A 24,574-nucleotide genomic window follows, 5' to 3' on the forward strand; every position below is an offset into this window, starting at 1 on the left:
AACTTCTTTGAAGTGATATCGTTGTTGACTTGAAGCAAAAAAATCACATCAAGACACGACCAAAAGTGAGAATTAAAATTGATTTTAGAGTTACCAAAAGCTAAAGCTATAACAACAAACCATCAAAAAGTGCCGAAACATGAGCAAGAGCTTGCTCAGCTATTGGTATAGAAGGAAACTGAATTGGATGACCATATCCATCTTCAAAGCATTACTCAAGTTTAGGAATCCTTATTTATTGAACTGGATTCTCAAAGATTTGAGAAGGTAGCCGAGACTTGTTAATTCAATTCCAGTGGCAGAGCTGGTGGAAGCAGAGGGAATGACTTTAAGGATGTTGAAGAGGAAGGATTCACTATATGCAAGTTTTGTTGGGTTGCCAGTTAATTCAAGAATATGGGTTTCTTCTTCTTTGGTCGGAGCAATTTTGTTAAGTTTTTCGATGGTATTAATATTGTTAATTGAACTGGGTCTTCACTCATTCGTACGTGGGTTGCCCATGTTACTCCCGTGAGATAATCTAGTCAAATTTGAACTTTTGTGATATGTCTCACGCCATATGTCATCAGCACTAATGACTTTTGGATTACGACAGTCTACTATTGGGAAGTAAGGAATGACCCGACCTTCTAGTGCAGGTGCCTGAAGAGCTAGAGGAGATTCAAATCTTCCAAGCCTAAGTGGTAAGTGGTCTAGCACCTCCCCACTTGTATCTCCTCACGTAGTAGAATTGATCGAGAAGACCTTGCACACATCCCTAGGGAAATCACCTAGTGATTGGCCAAAGTCGGACAGAAGGCTGTCAACACACTGGAATGCCCATTGGAAACAACACCTGAATCTGGTGACCTCAATCCAGTATTGCTTGCTGTACTGAAATGGCTTCGATGCCCTTGTGTCCCACTACATGCGTCGTGGTCAGCTCAGACCAACCTCCGAAATTACATTACACCTTTCCCCATTACTTGCACACCCAATGAGTGTAAGGTGGTGGGCCCACGTGACCAGACCGATGACTTAACCTGTTTCGATCTTGCGGTGGCTAGGCAAATAGGCCTTAAGGCCTTACCCTATATAAGGGTTGGCTCATTTCTCACCTGAAACCTACGTGGGAGAGGGAGAGAAAAAAGGGAAAGGAGAAGAAGAAGAAGGAGAAGAAGGAAGGGGTAGCTCTCAGCTATGCGTGTGGCTGCCAGTTGCCGTTGAAGGTAGGTACTACCTTCCTAAATCCTTTTTCCCTTCAATTTTGGTCTTAAATTTTTGGGCGAACCATGGATTAGCCGGGTTGGAGGGGTAGGCCTCGGCCCCGATGCTTTACGGTAGTCGGGAAGGTGTGCACTGCACTCCCCTGTGTGCTCTCGAGCTCATATCAAGCTAATCGAGCTCCGATGACATTTTTGATGAAATAGGGAGACTAGGGTTTCAGTTATTTCTTCGCCATATCTCCCAAACGGTGATGAGCACAATAATGTGTAAAATCTCAGGGATATAAGTATACATTTTGCCCCACTTTAGATAGTACTATTTACGTTTTTTTTTGTTTTTTGTAGTTTTCAAGTCTAAAAGAGAAAGTGCTTAAAGTGAACCAAGAACCGGTCCAAGCTTGAACTAACTTGTCCAAAGGCAGCCCCTATATTGAAACAAAGTCAGTAGGGGATGGAGCCCATTCATTGGTACCACATCTTCTCTCCTACAAAATCTTGAAGATTATTCTCTCTCCTTGCCACTTCACAAGATCTTGAAGATGCTATGCAGAGATTCCTTTCTGATTTAGTCAAGATTGCAAGATATTGATTAATATTACAGGGAAGGAGTAAAATCTGTTAATTTTGGAAACAATTTCTCTCTTTCCTCACACAATATCTCAGAGAATGAGGATTTTTACCAAGATTGAATTTTATTTTATTTTACTTATTTTCTTAAAGAAGTCTTGTAGAAGGAAGGAGGCAAGACCAAAGCCCTATAAAAGCCCCTTTCCTCCCCTCCTATAATTATTCCCCTAAGTTTATTTTCTAATTTTTTTTGCCTAATTTATGCTTAGTTCTCTCCTCTCTCTCCTAATGTTTCTTTAAGCTTTTATTCAAGTGATTAATGATAATGCAATTCAGTTTTTAATTGTTATTTTGTTTAATTATTAGTTTACTTTGTTAATTTAGTTCATAGTTTAGTTAATTTAATTAGTGCAATCCATAGTTCTAGCTTTCAAACTTTCTAGTTCTAAGAAAGAATTGGTTCAAGTGACAAGAATCAGGAGTTTTCAAGTTTAAGAGAGCAAGTTCTTCATCAATAATTCTGTTCTAATATCATCACTCCAAATCAATCAAGTTTCAATTCAGCTTACACGTAATCAAGGTATGACAAAGTTTATTAGTAGAATTAAGATTTTTATTTAAATACAAGTATTAGAATTAGGATTTTTTATGATTTTCTTTTATTTTTTTTCCTTGTGTTCTTATTTACATATATGCTATAATTGAAGGTGATGCCTACAGTAGTGCCTCTCCCAGAAATTGGCCGATGTATTGAGAATTTTTCTTTACTTACTTGCTTTCTATTTTAGTTCTTTAATTGTTAGTTTAGCTTTATTATTTGCAGATTCTTTTTTTTAGTTGTTATTTTCAACATTTATTTTACTTCTCTAATTAAAGTAATCCGACGTTAGAACTGTTTAATTTAGATGTTGAATGTGTAGGTCATTTTCTTTCATTTATATGCATGTTCTAAGACTATAGTCTAAAATCAACTATCCTTTGTTCACTCTCACCGTACTTAGAGTAGGTAAGATAAAGTGACTAATCTCCTTGTGATCAACCCGTTGGCTACAATATACTATATGCCTGTGGTAACATATTTTTAAACTCAAACAATTTTTTGGCATTGTTACCGGGGAGACTTAGTCATTTTATTTTTCTTACTTTAGGTTAGTCGACGTGCTTTTCTAAAAAAAAAAAAAAACGAAAAAAAAGAGAAAAGAGTGAAACCCCGGATCCCTGTTGGTAATCACTAACAAAAAAAAAATCCGTAAAATAATTCATTTTATTTTTCTTTCATTCCAATAATTCAAGCTCTTACCAAGAGTGGAAACATAAACATATAGTAGTCCCCACTCTACTGTAGAATCCCCAATATTCGATTGTAGGTGGATCCAAAGACTGTATGGATCCCTATCTGTTAACCTACGGGCAATTTTACAGCTTTGGATTCATTGTTTAAATTATTGAAGGATCATATCAATTGACCAATTTTCACCCTTTATTTTAGTTGTAATTAATTTTTCAGAGACCACAATTTTGCCTTGGGTGGTTAGTGCATGAATGTGTGGACCCCTGATTCTACCAATCATTTAGTAAGAGTACCTATTGTAAGAATGACAGAACAACCTAAGCCTACTTTGAAGGATAGATTCTACCTACCTAGGGAAACCCAACCTTCTTGCATTACATTACCAGTTGCCATAGGGCATTATGAGCTTAAAACTCAATTCATCACTATGTTATCCTACTTCAATGGGCTATCCTCCGAGGATGCTTATTTGTTCCTGAGAGAATTTGAAGAGGTTTGTGTCCTCATTAAGATACAATAGCTCAGTGATGATGCTGTTAAACTTAGATGCATTACCTTTTCGCTTAAGGATGGAGCAAAAGGATGGCCATAAGGGCTACCAACTAATTCCATTACCAAGAACGAGATCATGTAGTTCTGATAGAAACCTCAAGAGTCATTTTCCAAATTCATGGAAAGGTTCCAAAACCTTCTCCAAGAGTGTCCCACCATAGTATTGACAAATAACATATTTAACAAATAATTTATGAAGGGATAGACTACTATAGCAAGCAGATATTAGAGTCTATGTGTCCTATAGGCTTCACAACTTATGTAGACGAAAATGAAGCTTGAAACTTTTTAGTTGACCTAGCTGAAAAGATAAGAATGAGAGCCTACTTAAGAAAGTGAGAAAACTATAGGAGGTAAATGGTACTATGTCGATGGGATAGTAGCCAAAGAGACCCATTTAGATAGCCTCAATAAGAGAATAAATCCCTTATCCCTAAAGCACATGCTTAGTCCACCAAGTCCAAAATCAGGTCTCTATGTGTAGTTGGTGTCACTCTCCTGGACATGTAATGGAAGAATGGCCCAATAGTTCTGGGGGCAATAAAAGTATCAATGCTCTTTACCCAAACAACCCGTTTAGCAATACTTACAATCTAGGATAGAGAAATCACCCTAATTTTTCATGGAGCCAAAGAAATCAAGGAGGCCCATCCAACTTTCACAACCAAGGGCAGCTTAGTCCCCAAAGGCCCAATTTTGCACCACCACCTAATTCTTTCTCTCGACCTAATTTAGGCCCTCAATCAGATTTTGTTAGACTCCCTGTCCAAGCACCTTATCAACAACCCTTACGGTTTACATCCACTATAGAGGCGGCATAAATTAGCGAGCTAGAGAAAAGCATGAGCCTTCTCATGACAAACCACAATAATGTGGAGATGTAACTCACCCAACTTGTCACAGTTATATATGAGAAGGACAAAGAAAAATTTTCTAATCAGTCAGAGCCGAATCCTAGACATCAAGTGCTGACTCCATAAGGGCTACCTGCTCCTCAGCTTAATGTTGTACAGAGTCAACAACACCAAGGGCCCTCTAACTAGTGTAATACGGTATATGCCCCTACGGAGAGGCCGAGAGTATTTACAGAATGGTACTGCTCCTTCTCCACCATCTGACCTTTCTGTTGACCCTGCGACTATCGAGGCTACTACTATGCCTCCCATTCCAAGTTCGTCAGATGGACTTAAAAAAATTAAGGATGATTTGGTGGAAGCCACAAAAAATGATTTTATTAATGAGAGAACTTTTGACAGTGTTTATGTTCCTCCTGTCCCCTATCCTAACTGTTCGATTAATTGGAAGAAGATAGTTTCAATGAAAATAATTTTAGAAGTCTTCAAGAAGATAGAGGTAAACATCCCTCTTTTGGATGTCATAACTCAAATCCCAGTCTATGCCAAAGTCCTCAAAGGCTATGCACTCACAGCGTACAAGTGTGCCCAAAAAGGTGTTCTTGGTAGCTAATATCAGTTCAATGATCACACAACCTATAGAAGCCAAGTATAAGGATCTCAGGTGTCCCACCATCACTTGTGTCATTGGCAACACTCGTATTGATCATGCCCTACTTGACCTTGGTGCAACTGTGAACCTTCTACCTTATCATGTTTATCAGCAGCTTAGATTAGGAGATTTGAAAGCCACATGGACCACTCTCCAGTTGGCCGACTGTTTTGCTAAGATTCCAAAAGGGATGGTCAAAGATGTCCTACTTAAGGTAAGAGATTTTATTTTTTCAGTTGATTTTATTGTTTTGGACACTAAACTCTTCACCACTAGGGATGAGATCCCTATCATTCTTGGAAGACCATTCCTGGCTACTAGCAATGCACTAATTAATTGTCAGAATGGTCTACTAAGGATATCTTTTGGTAGCCACACTATGGAGTTCAACATGTATAGGTTGGGCAAGCAACCCACAATTGATGAAGATATTAATATGCTTAAGGATTTTTTTGATGATATTGTTAAAAATTTTGACATTGACTTTGATTCAGAATCTCAAGAGTGTATGGAAGAATTAAGGGATGATACTGAAAATTTCTTCTCCGAGGTTTGGATCCTCCATACACTAATGGAGCCCATTGGTCCTCTATCAAATTTTCTTCCTAAACCCTCAATTGTTGAGCCCCCTAAGCTTGATTTGAAAGAGTTTTTCTCTAACTCTTAAGGTATGCCTTCTTAGGAAAAGATTAAACTCTATTAGTTATTATCGACTCAGATTTAACTTCAAGTTAAGAGGAAGAGTTGATCAAAGTTTTAAAAGAAAACAAGGAAGCCTTAGGTTGGACCATAACAGACATTAAAGGAATTATCCCCTCAATCGTTCAACATCATATTCACCTCATGGAGGATTCAAAACCTTCTAGGGAACCACAAAGAAGGGTTAATTCTTTGATGCAAGAAGCTATCAAGAAAGAGATCCTAAAGTGCTTGGATCATGATATCATCTACCCTATTTCTGATAGCGAGTGGATAAGTCCAGTGCACGTGGTGCCAAAGAAGTCAGGGGTCACAGTAATCCAAAATACTGAAAATGAGTTGATCCCTACCTATGTCCAAACAGGATGTTGTGTGTACATTGACTACAGGAAGTTAAATGCGACAACATAGAAAGACCACTTCCCTTTGCCTTTTATTGATCAAATGTTAGAGTGGTTAGCCGGACATAAGTATTATTATTTCCTTGATGGTTATTCCAGCTATAACCAGATTCCCATTGCCTTAGATGACTAACCTAAGACCACCTTTACATGTCCCTATGGAACCTTTGCTTATTGGCTTATGCCTTTTGGGCTTTGTAATACCGTTGCCACATTCCAAAGATGCATGATGAGCATTTTATCTGATATGGTGAAGCACTTTTTAGAAGTGTTTATGGATGATTTTCCTCTTCATGGCTCTTCATTTTTTAATTGTTTGCATCATCTTTCTTTAGTACTCAAACGATGTAAAGCAACTAATTTAGTCATCAATTGGAAGAAATGCCATTTCATGGTTGCACAGGGTATAGTGTTGGGTCACATCATTTTTAAAGAAGGGATCAAGGTTGATAGAGCTAAGGTGGACTTAATTACCAATTTATCGCCTCCCAAGTTAGTTAAGGACATTCGTTCCTTCTTGGGTCATACAGGGTTCTATCGTCGGTTCATCAAGAACTTCAGTCACATGGCTAGACCTCTCACCAATCTTTTGGCTAAAGAGTAACCCTTCGAATTTTCTAGTAAATGCCTCGTGTGCTTTAAGCAATTAAAAAAGGTATTGACTACAACCCCTATAATTCAAGCTTCCTTATGGACTGAGCCCTTTAAATTAATGTGTGATGCAACTGATTTTACTATAGGGGCAGTTTTAGGGCAGAGAGTTGATAAGCTTCCTCGTATTATCTATTATGCCAGTTGAACTCTCAATGATGCACAACTGAACTACACTACAACTGAAAAAGAATTTTTAGCAGTTGTATTTGTATTAGAAAAGTTTCGTGCATATCTGATAGGTTCTCATGTAATTATTTACACTGACCATGCAGCTATCAGGTACCTTGTTCAGAAAAAGGATACCAAAGCTCATCTCATCAGATGTGTTTTACTTTTACAGGAATTTGACCTAGAAATTAGGGATGAGAAAGACAGTGAAAATTTGGTTTCAGACCATTTGTCCCGGTTGCCCAATTCTTCAACTGTGAATTCTCCAGTTAATGAGTATTTTTCCGATGAGAAACTCTTTAGAGCATCTAGTGAACCTTGGTTTGCAGATATTGTAAAATTTTTAGTTACAAACAAGACTCTGGATCATTGATCTTCCCAAGAGAAGTACCATTTTCACTCACAGGTTAAGTATTTCTTTTAGGATGATCCTTAACTTTTTAAGTCATGCCCTGAACAAATTATCCAGAGATGCATCCTTGATCATGAGTACCATTCTATTTTTCCTTTTGCTATGATCAGGCTTGTGTCGGTCATTTTGGACCTACTAAGACTGCGGCCAAGGTATTACAATGTGGATTTTATTGGTCTAGTCTCTTCAAGGACGCCTTAGCTTATTGTAACGCTTGTCCTTCTTGTCAGTCTTTAGAAAAATCAGTAGAAGGAACATGAGGCCTCTTAACCCAATCCTTATGGTTGAGGTTTTTGATGTTTGGGGAATATATTTTACGGGCCCCTTCCATAAGTCATGTGAATATGAATATATTTTGTTGGTTGTGGACTATGTGTCCAAATGGATTGAGGCTCGTGCTTGTAAGACTAATGACCAAAAGGTGGTCATTCGATTCTTAAGGAAAAACATTTTTCCCCGAGTTGGTACCCCTACAGCTATCATTAGTAATAGGGGCAAGCATTTTTGTAATAAGCCTTTTGAGGCCTTAATGAATAAGTATGGGATTACCCACAAGTTGGCTACCCCATTCCTCCCCCAAACCAGTGGGTAGGTAGAAGTGTCTAACAGACATATCAAGTAGATTCCAGAGAAGATAATTAACCCAAATTGAAAGGATTGGTCTAACCATCTATTAGATGCTTTATGGGTGTATAGGACTGCTTATAAGACCATACTTGGTCAATCCCCATTCCGTTTGGTAGACGGGAAAGCCTGCCACCTTTCTATTGAGTTAGACCATCGTGCCTTTTGGACAATTAAGAAATTCAATTTTAATTTATCTTTCGCAGGAGCTCATAGAGGTCTCCAACTATCTGAATTGGAGGAATTATGAAATGATGCCTATAATAGTGTAAAACTTTTCAAGAAAAAGACTAAAGCTTTTCATGATAGGCATCTTATTAGGAAATCTTTTATGCCTAGTGATAAAGTTTTGTTGTACAATTCTAGATTGCATATCTTTTTAGGAAAATTTCTTTCTCGGTGAGAAGGTCCTTACCTCGTGCAAACTGTATTCTCCCATGGTGCCATAGAGATCATGAATCCATCCGCCCAGAAAATTTTTAAATTCAATGGACACCGTCTGAAGCCATTCCTTGAGCTACCTTTAATGCATGATGCAAATGTCATGATTCTCCATAAGCCTCTTTATGATGATATTTGATCCCATTTGGTAATTGTCTCTCATTTGTCCTTCTTGTTCTTTTGTCTTATCATTTCTTTCTTTTTTCTGCATTGAGGACATTGCACAATTTAAGTATGGGGGAGGGTTTAACTGTTTAGAACTTGAGGTTACATTTTGGAGTTTTCCTGTGCTTTATACACACCTACAAAAAAAGAAAATTGAGATCTAAGATCCATCTTGGTACTATAATCCCTATTGAGAGGATGGTAATGAGTATATATCTTGAAGTGGGACCTCCCTTAAATGATTTAGAGATACTTATCTTAAGGTGTATGACCATTTGTTAGTTGGTGTCTTTTTCTTAGGTTAGGAGTTGAGACCATATTCTTGGCATAGTATAAAAATATATGGTATGGATATGCAAAGAAAGTGAAAATTGGTTAAAAAGTAGAAAGTAAATATAGAATTTCTAGGAGCTAGACAGAACCCTGCGCCTCATGAAGTGGGGTGTTTTGATCGAACCTCTTAGGAAGGAACACTTCTGAAAAGAGCTTAGCGTCACTGTCTTTATTGGCATATGCATAAAGCAAAACTACTTAGTAACTTGGATTTCTGGTATTTGCTCCACCATTTTATTCAGGTTAAATGTAGTGGAGTAGAATGAGTTCTCTACCAAAGAACGAAAAAAAAGGAGAAAAGATACCATCATACCTTGTTGTTTATGATTGGTCAACGCTCCAAAACTCTAGTTTATGGTCCCTACCTTACAATGTGGTTTGCCTTAGGATAGGTCATGCTTTAGAAGATATAAGGGTTGTCCCTATTTGAGATGTGTGTTTGTTGATAAAACTAGATAGAGTATGAAAGTTTAAGTGTGGGGGTTCCTCGGTTGATGTGCTCTAATTGAAAGAGGGTGTGTGTTTTGAAGTTATTGGAAGCTTTAAATTGTAATTTTTCAAGTTAATTTGAATTTTGGGTGTATATTCACTGCAAACACCTATGAGACACAACTCGTCCACTAGGATAACTTAAGGGTTTAAAGGCTTGTTTCACGTGTTAAATACAACCGTGATTCCTACGAAAGTGAATTAGACTTTTTCTTTCGTTTCTTTATTTTATTCGTTTTGCTCGAGGACGAGCAAAAATCAAGTATAGGGAAATTTGATGAGCACAATAATGTGTAAAATCTTAGGGATATAAGGGTTCATTTTGCCCCACTTTGGATAATACTACTTTTGTGTTTGTTTTTGTTTTTATTTTTGTTTTTGTTTTTGTTTTTGTTTTTTTTTTTTTTTTTGTTTTTGCAGTTTCCAAGTCTACAAAAGAAAGTGCTTAAAGTGAACTAAGAATTGGTCCAAGCTTAAACTAACTTGTCCAAAGGCAGCCATACATTGAACTAAAGTCAGTAGGGGTGGAACCCACTCATTAGTACCACATCCTCTCTCTTATAAAATCCTGAAGATTATTCTCTTTCCTTGCCACCTCACAAGATCTTGAAGATGCTATGCAGAGATTCCTTTCTGATTTAGCCAAGATTGTAAGATATTCGTTAATATTGCAGGCAAGGAATAGAATTTGTTAATTTTGAAAACAGTTTCTCTCTTTCCTCACACAATATCTCAGAGAATGAGGATTTTTACCAAGATTGAATTTTATTTTATTTTATTTTTTTAAAGAAGACTTGTAGAAGGAAGGAAGCGAGACCAAAACCCTATAAAAGCCCCTTTCCCCCCTCCTAGAATTATTCCTCTAGCTTATTTTCTAGTTTTTTTTTACCTAGCTTAGTTCTCTCTTCTCTCTCATGTTTCTTTAAGCTTTTATTCAAGTGATTAATGATAATGCAATTCAGCTTTTAATTGTTAGTTTATTTAATTATTAGTTTACTTTGTTAATTTAGTTCATAGTTTAGTTAATTTAAGTAGTGCAATCCATAGTTCTAGCTTTCAAACTTTTTAGTTTTGGGAAAGAATTTGTTCAAGTGATAAGAATCAAGAGTTTTCAAGTTCAAGAGAGCAAGTTCTTCATCAATAATTCTGTTCCAATACCATTACTCCAAATCAATCAAGTTTCAATTTAGCTTACACATAATTAAGGTATGACAAAGTTTATTAGTAGAATTAAGATTTTTATTTAAATATAAGTAGTGGAATTAGGATTTTTTATGCTTTTCTTTTGTTTTTTTTCCTTGTGTTCTTATTTATGTGTGTACTATAATTGAAGGTGATGCCTATAGTAGTATCAGAAATTTGGTCGATGTATTGAGAATTTTTCTTTACTTACTTGCTTTCTATTTTAGTTCTTTAATTGTTAGTTTAGCTTTATTATTTACAGATTCTTTTTTTTAGTTGTTGTTTTCAACATTTATTTTACTTCTCTATTTAAAGTAATCCAACGTTAAAACTGTTTAATTTAAATGTTGAATGTGTAGGTCATTTTCTTTTATTGATATGAATGTTCTAGGACCATAATCTAAAATCAACCATCCCTTGTTCACTCTTGTCATACTTAGAGTAGGTAAGATAGAGCGACTAATCTCCTTGTGATCGACCCGTTGGCTACAATATACCATACGCTTGCGGTAACATATTTTTAAACTCAAACAAATGGCTTGATGGAAACGTAAATAGTTCGGGTTAAATGAGAGGAGGAAAGACCCCTTACAATCTCTAGGGAATAAATCCCAGTGATCGGATCCAAGTCGGGGCACAACACCAAAAGCTTACTGAACTTCTGGGTTTATTACCGGAAGGACAGGGTCAATCCGATTCCTAAACTCAATAAAAATAAAGCCCTTAAGTGGCTTCTGTTCATGCCACCTAATTTACATAGGGTCAATCCGGTGACATGAACCCTAGATCCGGTGACCTGAATTCGGTGACATTTTTGAACTGTCAATTTTTACTATTCTGATACTTTTTGGAGCAAAACTTGTGGGTCCCCTAGATGTTCTCGACACGTGTTAACACCCGTTTACCCTTGTACCTAGGACAGAGATTATCACAAATTGGTGAGGCCTAGCAGGGTTTGACTCGAGTTTACAACTTGGGAAATTTTCACATGTTCGGTCGACAGACGAGGTGAGTGGTGGTCTGACTTTATTTTGGAGTATTTTAACATCATAGAACTATGTGCATGCCATAGAAACCATGTGTAGATAATTTTAACTACTTATATGATTTATATGAATTATATTTGAAATGTATAACATGTGTTATTATATTTGATTTGTATATGTGTTTTAAATTATGTGACGGGATCTGATGTGGCCGAGGTGGTTCTGTTATCATGATCACTGTGTGGATGATTGTATCATGCATTGGGTACACATTAGATTTAGCTATAGTTGTGGATGCACTTCGTGGTCAATGATAATTTCGGTATCATCTACCCCATGACCATTCTTGGATATGGGTGCACGATGTCGTCAATGAAAATTTTAGTGTTGCACATCCCATATTTAACTGCTTGTATGCTAGATAGGCTTGGATATGGATGCAATATAACTGATGGTGATTCTGGTATCGTATTCCATACTATCTTATCTTTATGCAAGGCATATAAAATAGTGTGGTTAGGTGATATTTCTTATGCTATGATCTCTTACCAACAGAGGGTAAGTGTTGGATAACCCAACCATGGTATGTTCGAGCCCAACCATGGTATGTTCGAGGAACCCATCCGAGATGCCTTCGCAGTATGATGTGATAGTTGTTGGAGGAGGAAGATGGTCGCATTTTGGGATCGATAGACTTGTATTCACGACTAGAATTTGTAATGTTAGGTTATCGATGTGCGATTTCTAGGACCAGAGATACAACCTAATGTGTCGTAGATAGCATGAATCTGGCTTAGTTGTATATTAGGTGGTTTAAAGTAAAATAAACAACATCATTCCCGTATCATAGACTATGTGTATATGCTTGCATGAACCCTATCCCTCACTGAGCTAGTTGGAGCTCACACCACATGTGTATTGCTTTTTAGATAATGATGCAGGTGTTGTCATGCCAGTAGGCAGTGACACTTCTTCCTCTATGCTCGAGTATGATGGTGATTGGTGGACACCAGAACTTGAGGAGCATGATCCTAGTTGTGCTTGTATACCAGTGCATATGCCACACCATGAGCCGAGTGATGGTCTGCCGTCAGCTTTGGTATCTTATTTTTGGATGGTATACTTTTTGGATTATTATATGTATGTTTTGATAGATGGGAAAAGAATAACTTGTGTTATGTAATATATTAACATTATCTGTTCCCCTAACTTGATTTATATGATTCCGTTTATATGTACTCTGATTCCGCTGTTATGATTTTAGTTGGTTCAGTAATGTTGTGATTGTGACGGTTAATGTATTGCTATCAGAGATCCTGATAGAGATATAAGACGGGTAAACGTATTATTCACACCACTGGTATCCTAGCAGGAGTGGGATGTGACAACTTGGTATTAGAGCATGATGCTTTGCCTTAACTCACAATCTGCCTGAACTTTCAAATTTTGGGGATTAATATGAAATTAAAAATCTTAAATTAACCAACAATAAATAGTGCACAAGATAGGAGACATGCATATGTGTAAAAGCCGTTTCATTGATAAAGGAAATACATAGGCTTTTACATAATTTTTTTCAAAATACTGAAAGCAGTGAAATCCTAACTAATTCTTAACAAATTTCATAACTAAAAATAGATAAAAATAAGAAGAAATAAAACCTAAAACATCATAAGTAGAGTGTAAAGCTTGCCATGTAGGAAAGCAAGAAAGTGAAAAATCCTAAGGTTAGTCGGGCATTCTGAGGCAACCACTCTTGACGAGATGCTGCTGGTGGATCTTGGGTGACTGGCTACGCTGAATGCATCTTGAAGTACAAAGCCTTGTCCTTCAGCTGCTACTCCAGTGACATGACATGACCGTCCAGGATACAGTACCTCCGGTCTATGCTCAATATGGTTACCCATCCTCCTAAGAATGTTACTTGTGGTATCCAGATGACTAACCACGTCACTCCACCCAAAATCTTATGGAACCTTAGAAGAAGAGGCCACAGATGTCCCCATCAATCCTGGTAGTGGTGGTGGAAAGTTCTCATGAGCGGGTGGAGTAACATCGTTTTGTCCAAGTCCACCATCGGGGTACCCCTTGACATCCATAGGTTGCTGCTTTGAGCCCACATCCTCACCCTCATCATCCTTGGTGGCCTCATTGATGTTGAGGGTCAATTTCCTTACTTATGTTAGGAATCCAGGACTTCGACGTAGATGGTTTGTATTTTAAGTTTTGATGTTTTCTTTAGATATTATTGTTATCACTCCTTGCATTTTATATGAGACCTATATTTCTTAAGGTGATTTACTTGCGTACACATTTTAATTTGTAAATATATCACTAAGCTTGAATCAATCCAATCACACGAGTGATTCACCTTGGTGCTTGGACACAATGAACAAGATGAGCCAAATTCACCTTGTTGGCACTTAGAGATAGCGAGTAATATGAACAGATAGCTTTTAAGCTAAGTAACGTCTTAATTCGAACTAAGATGAGAACAATCTATGGTCGAACACAGAGATTCCACATCTCAATGTAACCTGCTAGACTTCAGGTGGGCACCTAGGGGGTGACTGGACTGAATGACTTAGGTTAGGCACTTAATGGTTCGATTGAACCCAGACTCATATGGTGTTCTTCTTATCTTACAAGTCACATGGCTCTTTAATGGGAGAAACACGATAGCATAGAATTCATACTATTTGTGATTTGTTATGATCATTTTGAGAGTACTAAATGGATCCCTACTTCGTAACTGTGTGACCTACTAAAATCAAACTGAGTTGATCCTTCAAATATCCTTTACCTGAGACCATGTCATGAAGATGATGCCCAAGGACATTACTTTGACTTGCTTTTTAGGATCATGAATAATGCGATCTAGCAAGACATAATTGAAAAGCGATTGAAAGTAGTGAGATTGACATGTGGGCTCAGGAAAAACTATTTGAAATTACACTCTTATTTTGTGACTCATTACTCAGGTGACTTGTCATATTTGTGTTTCTACATAGTGATGAGCATATTGCATGTTTAGGGATCAGTACTGCTCATATTGAAGGATCGAGATTGCTAGTCTGATTTAATTGGATTGTTTAGGGTATTCTAGATTGTTTGTGAGTGATGTGCTATGTTGTGTAGCTAAAAGTTTGATGTAGTACTCCTCCTTACATATTATTTTGTTAGGTCACATGCTCCATTTCCTATATGATGAGACACTTATGGTAGAGAGGCTTTTTGAATAGACAATTGAATATGTATGCCTTGTGTGGATGAGGGTGAGACGCTAATTGAACTGGGTCTTTACCCGGTACATTAGTGTATTGCCCACATGGGGCAATTGTAAACTTGCTAAGATTAGGAACCCTAACTGGCCAGGTCTCTATAAATAAGAGGTTTGACCACAACAAAACAGATTTTTGACTTAATCTCAAGAGCTCTATCTCACTCTTCCAATTCTCTTTTATCTATTGCAATTGAGAATGTGTGTCTATAAAGATCTCTATTTCTATCCTTGGATTTGGAGAGTGAAACCTTACCTAGAAGATCTCCCTCGATTGTCATAATTCATGCAGGGGCGTATGACAACCAAATCCATTCCGCTGCGAGTGAAACATCATTGAGGTAACCCTAATCTCTGTCATCTCCATTATGTTACAACTTTCAATCCTCAAAACTCATAAGAAAGGAATTTGTTTTCACAAGGATCAGCCTCAGCTAGGAAGACAGCCACTTACACTAATACATCATGAGTTTAGTTGGTAGAGTTTGATGCCTGGCAGACAGTGCAGTGAATATTACAATGCCACTAAGTAAAGCCAATCCAAGTCCTAAACTATTCACAACCATGGACTCCGCCGAGCGTTTCAACGCATTTGTCTTTGTTTGTAAGAAAGTCAGCTTCTCTAGAAGTCCGGTCTCAGCAGTTGCCACAGCCAAGACATAAGTGTAGAGACCCAGAAACAAATGATGCCATGGCAGTACCCTTTTAAGCCTTTTGGTTCTAACCACCCCACCTCTGTCCCAAAAGCTCAACAACCCCATCAACCACTGTAAGGTGCAAAGGACAGAAATTTCAGCGAAAGAAGGGGTAAAAGGAAAGACAAGGGGTTACCGACCTGAGCTCCAAACAAGAAGATGGTGAACAAACCCATCCAGGAATGTAGACTGTAGAAATTGGAAACAACCCCCTTCCGGCTATGAAATTTGGTCCAAATTCCGAAGAGCCCTGAAGCCAGAGCAACTCCTTGCATGCTCAGATGCACCGATTCCTTCAAATTTCTTGAACCCGGAAGCCACCAATGCACCAGAATAGCTGGAAAAAAAATAAAATAAAATAAAAATCCACCGCACCCCCTTTTGTTAATTTTGCCCTTTTTTCCCTTTTAAAAACCATTAGTGGGTCTGATCTCTGGCTTTGATTCACTACCTTCTCCACTAATGAGTATGAAACCTATCACCATTAACAGTGGATGTAGGACCTGTACAAAATCGCAAGCAAAATCCCAGATTAAATTTTCTCTGACTTGGTTGGTTTTACTTGAATAATTAATGGAAAGAAACCCACTGATGTAATGGATGAGTGTAATGAGATTGGTTCAACAAATCTACTTACAGAGTAGAGGAAATCTTCATGGGAGGAAGAACGAGGAAGAAAACTTGACTTAAAGACAACTGCCCAAGTGAGCACCAGGCCTGCAACTATAACACCTGAGATTCTCGCAAATATCATGAGAGCAAACCGTGAAGAAGGCAATGTAGCCATTGCTGTAAGGTCTGAAGTAGGAGAGAGAGAATCACCAGAAAAAAGTAGGAGAGAGAGAGAGAGAGAGAGAGAGAGAGAGAGGACGAGGATCTGAAGTTCTAATTGTAGAGAGATGCAAGAAACGGGTACTGTGATCACTAGTATATATTATAGATTTTATTAAATTCTAAAGAAACTAAGGGGGCTTTACTCACATTATTAAAAGCGAATAGGAGGGATGATAGAAAGGGGGAGGAATACATGGGAGAGAAATCGATCCTTAGCCCTTTTATACTCTTGGTGCCTGCTTTATAGATTGCAATTAATGTCCTCTGCACTGGATTCACGAGATCTATAGAATGGTAAACACTAAATAGTATAGATTTAGTTTTAATTAGGAAAATAATCCTCTGTTTTTCTCATTTCTGTTTTTCCTTGTTTTGTTACTTACAAAATGCGACACGTGGACAACTTTAAGACCAACGCACCGAATGTAATAATCTTCACCCAATCTTGACCGTTGATCTCCTTAGTGTCCACGTGTCACGTTCTGCAGGTAACAAAACAAGGAAAAACATGAATGAAAAAAACAGAGAATTTTGATCTAACTATTGGTATGAATTGATATTGATCATTTTTTCCTTTTATTTTAAAAAATAATATATTTTTTTATTATTTTATCCTTAAAATAATACAAATAATTAATTCAAATTAATCAAAGATCAGAAATCAATCTCAACTGATATCAATATAATACGACTGATATAATTGATACGATACCGATGCTTAGAAACCACGCTAAGTAGAAATCGCTGCCCATAAAAAAATGATATACTAGTGCCGGTTCCTATTGTGAGATTGTAAGAAGGTCCCATTTTTCTGTCGATTCTCATTAAAAGAATCATCAATCAATATTCAACGATCGTTTCCGAGTTCCAATGCACCATTTGAAAAGATAGAGAAACAGAAGAAAGACATGATGTGCTGCAAAATATGGAGGGGTGGAGCTTTATTTTGGACTTTTCTCTGGATAGGATAGTTCTAACATGCGCCGGTGGGAGTTTTATGCACAAACAGATCGTGAATTCGTGATTAGTGCCTCGGAGTAGGATTGCGCATAGTGATCTGTGCCGTTTTGTTCACTGGAGCGTCCGGTAAAAAATTTCTTTCGGTGCTATCCTCACTTTTAGCGTCTTTTTTTTTTTTAATGGATGAACTTTGAGGCGGGATGTGGATTTAAAAAAGGGTAATTTACGGTACTATCCCCCGGAGAATATTACAATTATATGATTATCTTTTCTGTTTCATCAAATTAGACTAAAACCCCTTCCTGTCAATCACTGTTAAAGAATATACATTATATGTTGATGTCAGCTACTATATTTTATTTTAAATACCAAAAAACCCTTATTAAATATGAAGTACTTAAATAACCCATGTAATAAGTTACTATACCTTTCTTGGACCACCAGCGATTGTTCGGAGCACTGGAGATCATGGCAGTAGCGGCGGCATCGACAATAGCGGTTACTAGTAGGACTCACGGTGACCAGCAGCGACTCTCAACCGTAACCCCCTACGTTTCTTCTCTGCAGGGGAAACCCCTCTGACCTCTATGCGAAGACGCCCTTCAAGATCTTTGTGGGTTACGAACCGCGTGAAGTTGTTGCTTACGAGGTCTGTTGTTACTCGATCTTGAAGTGTTATTCTGTTCCAGTGGAAATTATGCTTGTCAAACAACAGGATCTGAGGATTAAGGGTCTTGACTGGCGTGAGAGAGGGCATACAAAGAGCACCGAGTTCTAGTTTAGTCGGTTTCTGACTCCATTTCTTGTCAATTACGATGGTTGGGCAATGTTTGTTGATTGTGATTTCCTTTGCACAACAAATTTTAAGGAATTGATAGAGCTGATTGATGATTCCTACGCAATCATGTGTGTTCAGCATGATTATACTCCAAAGGATAACACAAAGATTCATCTTCCCTCTTTTTTGTTTAATCAATTAGGATTGAGAATTTTGATTTATGTAATCATTTTAAAGAGAAAGAGATTCCACATTCAAGTAAGTGAGGACGAAACATCTAGGTTGGTGAAGGGTTATTATTATTTCCTGGTTCTTCTTCAGTTCCATTTGTTTCCATAGTTCTTTTCTGTTGCTTTTAAATATCTCATCTGAAACATTACTGCTGCATCAACCATCTATCTTCCTCTCCCTTTAAAGAATCAAAGATTGAATCTCTCAATTCACAGAACCCCTGAAGTGATATGAAACTTTTGAAGACATGGCTGATAGGGTATAGTGTATACCCTTTGAAACCCATTTCAAATCCTCCCCAAACACTGAAGCCCAATGGCAATCCTTTATTCTCGCCCAACAAAGCTCAGCTCTACAACCGCCCAATTTATGCCGCCTTATGGATCCTGTATTGCCCCCACCATCCCACCTTCACAGTGACGTCCCTCAAAATCTCGCAGTTCAACGTCACCACTTCTTCTGACGGTTCCTCCACCAAGCTCAACTCCAAAGTCGATCTCACTGTCATCGCTTGAAACCCAAACAAGAAGCTCATTTTCATCAACAGCTGCAGAGTTAGCCTGCTGGGTTGCCCTTGACCTCCTTGAATCGTCAGGGCAATGACACGGAATCCGCCTGCAACGGGAAGGAACGACAGCAGTGGATCCTAACAAGATCAGGGTATTTTAAAGTGAAAGCTTGGACATGTGTTTTAATTAAAATGGTATAACAATCATTTCAATTCCTCACTTAACAGTGACTGACGATAGGGGGTCTAAGTCTAATTTGGTGAAACAAAGGGGGTCTTCTTATAATAATGGCATTCTCTAGGGGGTGGCACTGTAAATTACCCTTTAAAAAATGCTCCTTATTGTCACCATATAAAGAATTAATTAAATATCATCTCCCACTCCAACAAATCTCCAATCACCCATCCAATGACTTAGAAGGCTTGGACACATATTTTCAAATGTTTGCATGCCTAAGTCTGATTAGAGGGTGATCAGAGGTTCAGGTGATTGGAAAGGATCCAAATCTATTGTCACTATAGTTAGTAAAAATGAATTTTAATAAGTGTTACGGCTGAAAATCGTCTAAGGCCTCTTTCGAATCCTGCAAAGAGAAATAGGCATAAAAGAATAAGCACCGGGTTGATTTAGTGGGGGACTCTTCGATGCTTAAGTTAGACTTCTGTGCAAATAGATAATTCCTATAAGAATAGAAAAGAATCGGTCATTTGAAAAGGGGTTTATCAGGGTTTTTATGATTGGAGATGGCGATTTCTCGTGAAGAGTCCCTATTTGGAAGTTATCCATTGTAGGTAGGAGTGTAAATCTAGTAAGAGTTATAGCGGGAGAGTGAACGTGGACATCATTTCTGTTATAGAATCACTCCCATATCGGCCATATCTCAGAGGATACCGGTGAGATTCCCTTCCTTCGAGGTAATGGTTTGTTATTCCAACGGATGTCCTTCATGGATTCGCTCTATGTCTTGTGATACACAGGTTAGGCTTTATCAACCTTCCTTATTGGAGATACTTCTTGATGGTGCTGAGAAGGCCTCAGGCTGATCGATGGAAGGTAGATGACATGGTTACCTGGTTGCCCATATCGAGTGGCAGATAGTCTGCTACTCCACAACATAATCTTCCCTTGTAGTTATACGAGCCCTCTGCTCGTGGGGCCTCCCATGGTAGTGACCTAGCCATTTTGCTCCTAGGGTTTGCTTGGTGCCACTGGCTGATCGACTCTTGTTTCAGATGCCTTAGATTAGGGGGCCTATGGTCGGCCTTATAGGGCTGTTTACCCAGTTGGCCCCGATTCGCACCCTTTCTTAAGATAGGGGTCTTTTCGTCGATTTGGCATTAATTGTTCATGTCCTTTGAGAGGGTGAAATATGTCTTTTTAGGGCTTCTACTTTTCGTCTTCTTCTTTTCTCTGGTTTTCTAAGACTCCTCTGCTTCACTATGCTTATTGTTCCACTTCTCCAAGTTTTCTTGGTTTCTCCGGGACTACTGCGTTCACCGCCGTACCTTCTGCCTACACTGGGAGTCCTTTATTTTCAAGTATTTTCCTGCCATCTTCTAATTAGAGGGGTTTCCCATTTTTTTTCCACTACGCTTGTGGGCTCTAATAAGAGTTTATGAGACTGACACTAAGGCAATTCCGTTGTAGATAGGTTATCCTGTAATGTCTTCTGTCCCCGTTTCGTTGAGTACGCCCTTGTGCTGTAATGGTGGTTCTTATTATGGTATTAGAGTCAGGCTCTTATCATTCTATTATTTTTGGTGTCTAGATAGTCCACGACTTGGTTTCTTGCTTCCATGAGTTCGACGTTCAAAGCTTTGAACTATCGTAGTAACATGAGGGAAGGGGACCTAGTGAGGATACAATCCCACTACTACATTTATGATTCGATGAGCTTACGGGTTCCCTTGCAGAACGAGTTTGCTTATACCCCTTTGGCATATGAACTGTGCTTGTATCAGGAGTTCTTCAGGGCCAATATTTGTTTTCCTATTCATCCACTCATGGAGGAAATCTTTGTGCATTATGGTATTACTCCCTCTTGACTTCAACCAAACGGTTGGCGCAACTTGTTAAGTTTTTGTGCCCTAGTGGAGGGATTAGAGCCTTCGACCTCGTTCTTCCTTTTCCTAGTGTGTTTTCACCTAAATCCGCTCGGTGGTCGACGGGTTTGGTATGCCTTGGGCCATCTGTTAGGGATTAGGGTTGTAGAAGGGAATCCTTCTGCAATCAAAAGGTGGAAGACCTGATTTTTCTTCATCTTTGGATTCGAGGGGTTGCTGATTGGAAACAACTGGTATGAACCGGACCTCACTTCTTTGAACATTCTCCCTTCCTTATCAACCCCATATGAATGGATCCTCCGAGTCTTATGGGTTTGGGTCGAGTTATCAACACTACCGAGTTGGGCAACGAGGGTTTCCTTACCCGGCATGGTCTAAGTCCAGGTGAACTTGTTCACAATTTTGCTCCCTTTTGATGTGCATAGGTAACTTTTTTTTTTCTACAGTGTCACTCCACCGTTCGATCGAGGAGGCCTTTGCCTTCATAATGCCTAGGCTTAGAGTAGAGGCATGGCGTCAAGATCGAAGGCTGGGAGGGAGACCGAATTAGAGGCTTTTGACCATCCTTTTGAGAGACAGGAGAGACATCGGAAGAAGAGAAGGATTGAGGTTTTGCTTGATCCCCCTGCCGTTCTCGACGGAGAAGTTGCCCGTCTCGAGGGTACTGCCCCTGTTATGCTTGCTCAACCTATATTGGGAGATCAGGTCGGTCGGTTGCCTTTACACATGGCGACTGAAGGAAGCAACCCTATTTATGGTGGTGATAGATCGTCCCCTGTTGAGGATCTCCCCTTATTTACAAGTCGAGGGATTCTTTACAAGGTCCGCCTGACCTATTAGGCAAATCCTTGAGCCATGCAAGGGGAGGTGTGGTTCCAGAGGTGGTGACTGCTCCTTCGACAGTGGATCACTTTTCCCTGACGAGGGTGTTTATAGAGGAAGAGATCAACCAGATCAAGGTAGTTGAGGCTAGAGGTGACTGCGCGGTTTTAGATGACCAGAATTGACTAAGATTTGTTCCCTTCACCAATACTCGGTATTTAGGGATAAGTTGTGGCTAGCTTCTGGAGTAGGATATACCACTTCCTTACAAACCGCCCGACCTTAGGCTGTATGACTGCTCTCATTTTGTGCCAAAGGGGAGGGCAATGCTCACCCGGGTGTTTTTTTTTTTTTTTAACGTCATGTCCTATCCTGTGTAAGTTATTGTGTATGCTGTAGGGGCATATGATGGAGTGGAGAAGTTATCCATCGAAGTGGAGACCTTTTAATCCTCTCTTGCTGCAAAGGATGAAAAGATTGCTTCTATAGCCGAGCGGTTGAATATCTTGTTTACCGGAGATGGTTCTCACTTGTTTGGCTAGGAGCATCTATCCATTCTTGAGGCTCAAGTTGCCATGGCGGTGGAAGCTCATCAAGCTGAGCATACCTACTGACAGGAAATGAGACAATTGCTTGGTCGTATTATGAGCGTTGAGTTAGATTTGGAGTCTACCCGAGCTTGCTTTTGCGAGGGTGGTGTAACCTTGCATCACGAACATGCAGCAAGGGAAGAGGCCAAGTGGTGAGTGGTCTCATTGGAATGCAACCTCAAATAGCTATAGGTTAGGTAGTCCGTTGTGTGGGGAAAAGAGGGTGGAGCGACTGGTGAACAATGGCTTACGTACATATATTTTTGTAAACATTTTTTTAGGGAAAGATCTTAATTCTTATTGTGTCATTTAGTTTGTTGTTTTTCTGTAGTGACAATAAATTTTTTTTTTCCAACCGAGGGTGGCCAACTTTGTCATTTTTGCCGACCAGCATAGGTCAGGCTTATTGCCAACTCAGAGTTGGTCTTTTGTAGATTTTTGGTCAGTGCAGATTGGGTTTAGTGACCGACTCAGACTCAGACTCCTGGATTTTTCGTCGAGTAGCGCATATCAGACTTAGTTGAATTCGGAGTTGGTCTTTTAAATTCCCACGATGCAATGAAACTTAAAAATTCTGTTAAAGATCCACAAAAGATAATTTAAAACAAAAACTGGTATTAAAAAAATAAGTCAAATTATAAAATGATAGATCATGTAGGTTCACTTCCACTTCCTTTACCACTCCTTGCCTGGCAGTCTTGCCGTGACTCGATGTCACCTGCTTGGGACGAACTTTTTTTCTTGTTGAAGATGGCATAGCATTCACACGAATCATTTTGACTCTAGTGGAATTCCCTAATCCCTTGATCGATAGGGAACTCCACCTTGAGGTGCTTGGTAGAGAATATTGCTTCTAGATCGTTCAGAGCAGATCGGCCCAATATTGCATTGTAAGTTGACGCCATCTTGACTACAATGAAATTGACTAGTACCTGACCGAGCGGGCTCTTCCCTGATAGTGACCAACAACTCTATATTGTTTGGTCCCGATTGACAATGAGAGGGGGGTGAATCAGTGTGTCCAAAAAGCTTTCCCTTAGCTAGTTCTTTTTCAGGTCACCAGCTGATGTGGCTCACTTTCAGACACAGTCTACTGATGCTATCTAGAGATGCTATGTGAACTACTGATAACTCTCACTGCTGTTTGGAGCTTGCTCACATAACCTGTATTGCTGCCTAGAGCTGATTTATAAACCCCACACGATAATCATTGTCATATATACATAGTCGTATATACATTCACACTACACAACCAAATGGTCAGTACGTGCCCATCTTATAGACATACACACCAATCCACAATACAATACTAGTATACACAACCACAACACAAGAAATATGTGCTTCGGTAAGTTGCCTACATCAACAAAGTAATGTCCATTGTTGGGCTTAGCATTTACTTAATACTAATTATGACTGCACCCACAGCCAAGGGAACACGTTCCCAGTTTCCACCCTTGACTTATAAAGGCTAGGTCTTCACCTCAATTTTCTCAAAATAATCTGAGAAGCTATACCCATGGCAGATATATTTAGGCAGTGGTAACTATCAAGGAAAACACTGTCCATATGTCCAACACCCATTGAACACCAATTACATAAATAAGGTTGGGCTTATAACAATGCCCTACAATGATATCCCAAATAGCCTAGGTTTATGGCAATATAACCTAGCTAAGCATGCAATGGAAATATAATAAATCAAATGTGTAGGTCAATGAGAGTAGAATAGCTTACAACCCTGTAATATCTCTGATCACTGGTTTCCAAAGATGGGACCGAAAACTCTAATGGTCCACTGAAATCTTCAATCTCTCCTAAGTTGATGAAGAAATTGGAATTTTCAAGTGCATTGTAGAACCCGAATAAGTCTATATATGAAACACTCTGGCAGTGAGTGTGTGATACAGATACTCTCTCTCTCTCTCTCTCTCTCTCTCTTTCTCTTTCTTTTCCTTTTCCTTTCCTTTCCTTTCCTTTCTTTTCATTGCCTCCTTTGTGGAAGCTCACCGTAGCTTCATCAATGGCACAACACTTCTCTTCTCTCTTCCTTTGTTAGAGCTCTAATGGGTCAACAATGGCTCACACAAGCATAAATGGGCTTCTTCTCTCTTTTTCATTTCTTCTTCCTCCTATT

At 38.9% G+C, this 24,574-nt stretch overlaps 1 protein-coding gene across 1 annotated transcript; it reads right to left on the reverse strand.

The window, feature by feature from the left end:
• Nucleotides 1–15,291: 15,291 nt before the first annotated feature.
• Nucleotides 15,292–16,684, reverse strand: LOC122082487 (probable transmembrane ascorbate ferrireductase 4). The gene is made up of 4 exons (XM_042650092.1): nucleotides 16,288–16,684; nucleotides 16,102–16,153; nucleotides 15,791–15,987; nucleotides 15,292–15,722 (listed from the first exon to the last, which is right to left on the reverse strand). The coding sequence occupies exons 1-4, from the start codon at nucleotides 16,435–16,437 to the stop codon at nucleotides 15,411–15,413; spliced, it is 711 nt and encodes a 236-aa protein (XP_042506026.1). The 5' UTR covers nucleotides 16,438–16,684; the 3' UTR covers nucleotides 15,292–15,410.
• Nucleotides 16,685–24,574: the final 7,890 nt, after the last annotated feature.

Source organism: Macadamia integrifolia, chromosome 1, assembly GCF_013358625.1.
Source record: "Macadamia integrifolia cultivar HAES 741 chromosome 1, SCU_Mint_v3, whole genome shotgun sequence".
NCBI lineage: Eukaryota > Viridiplantae > Streptophyta > Magnoliopsida > Proteales > Proteaceae > Macadamia > Macadamia integrifolia.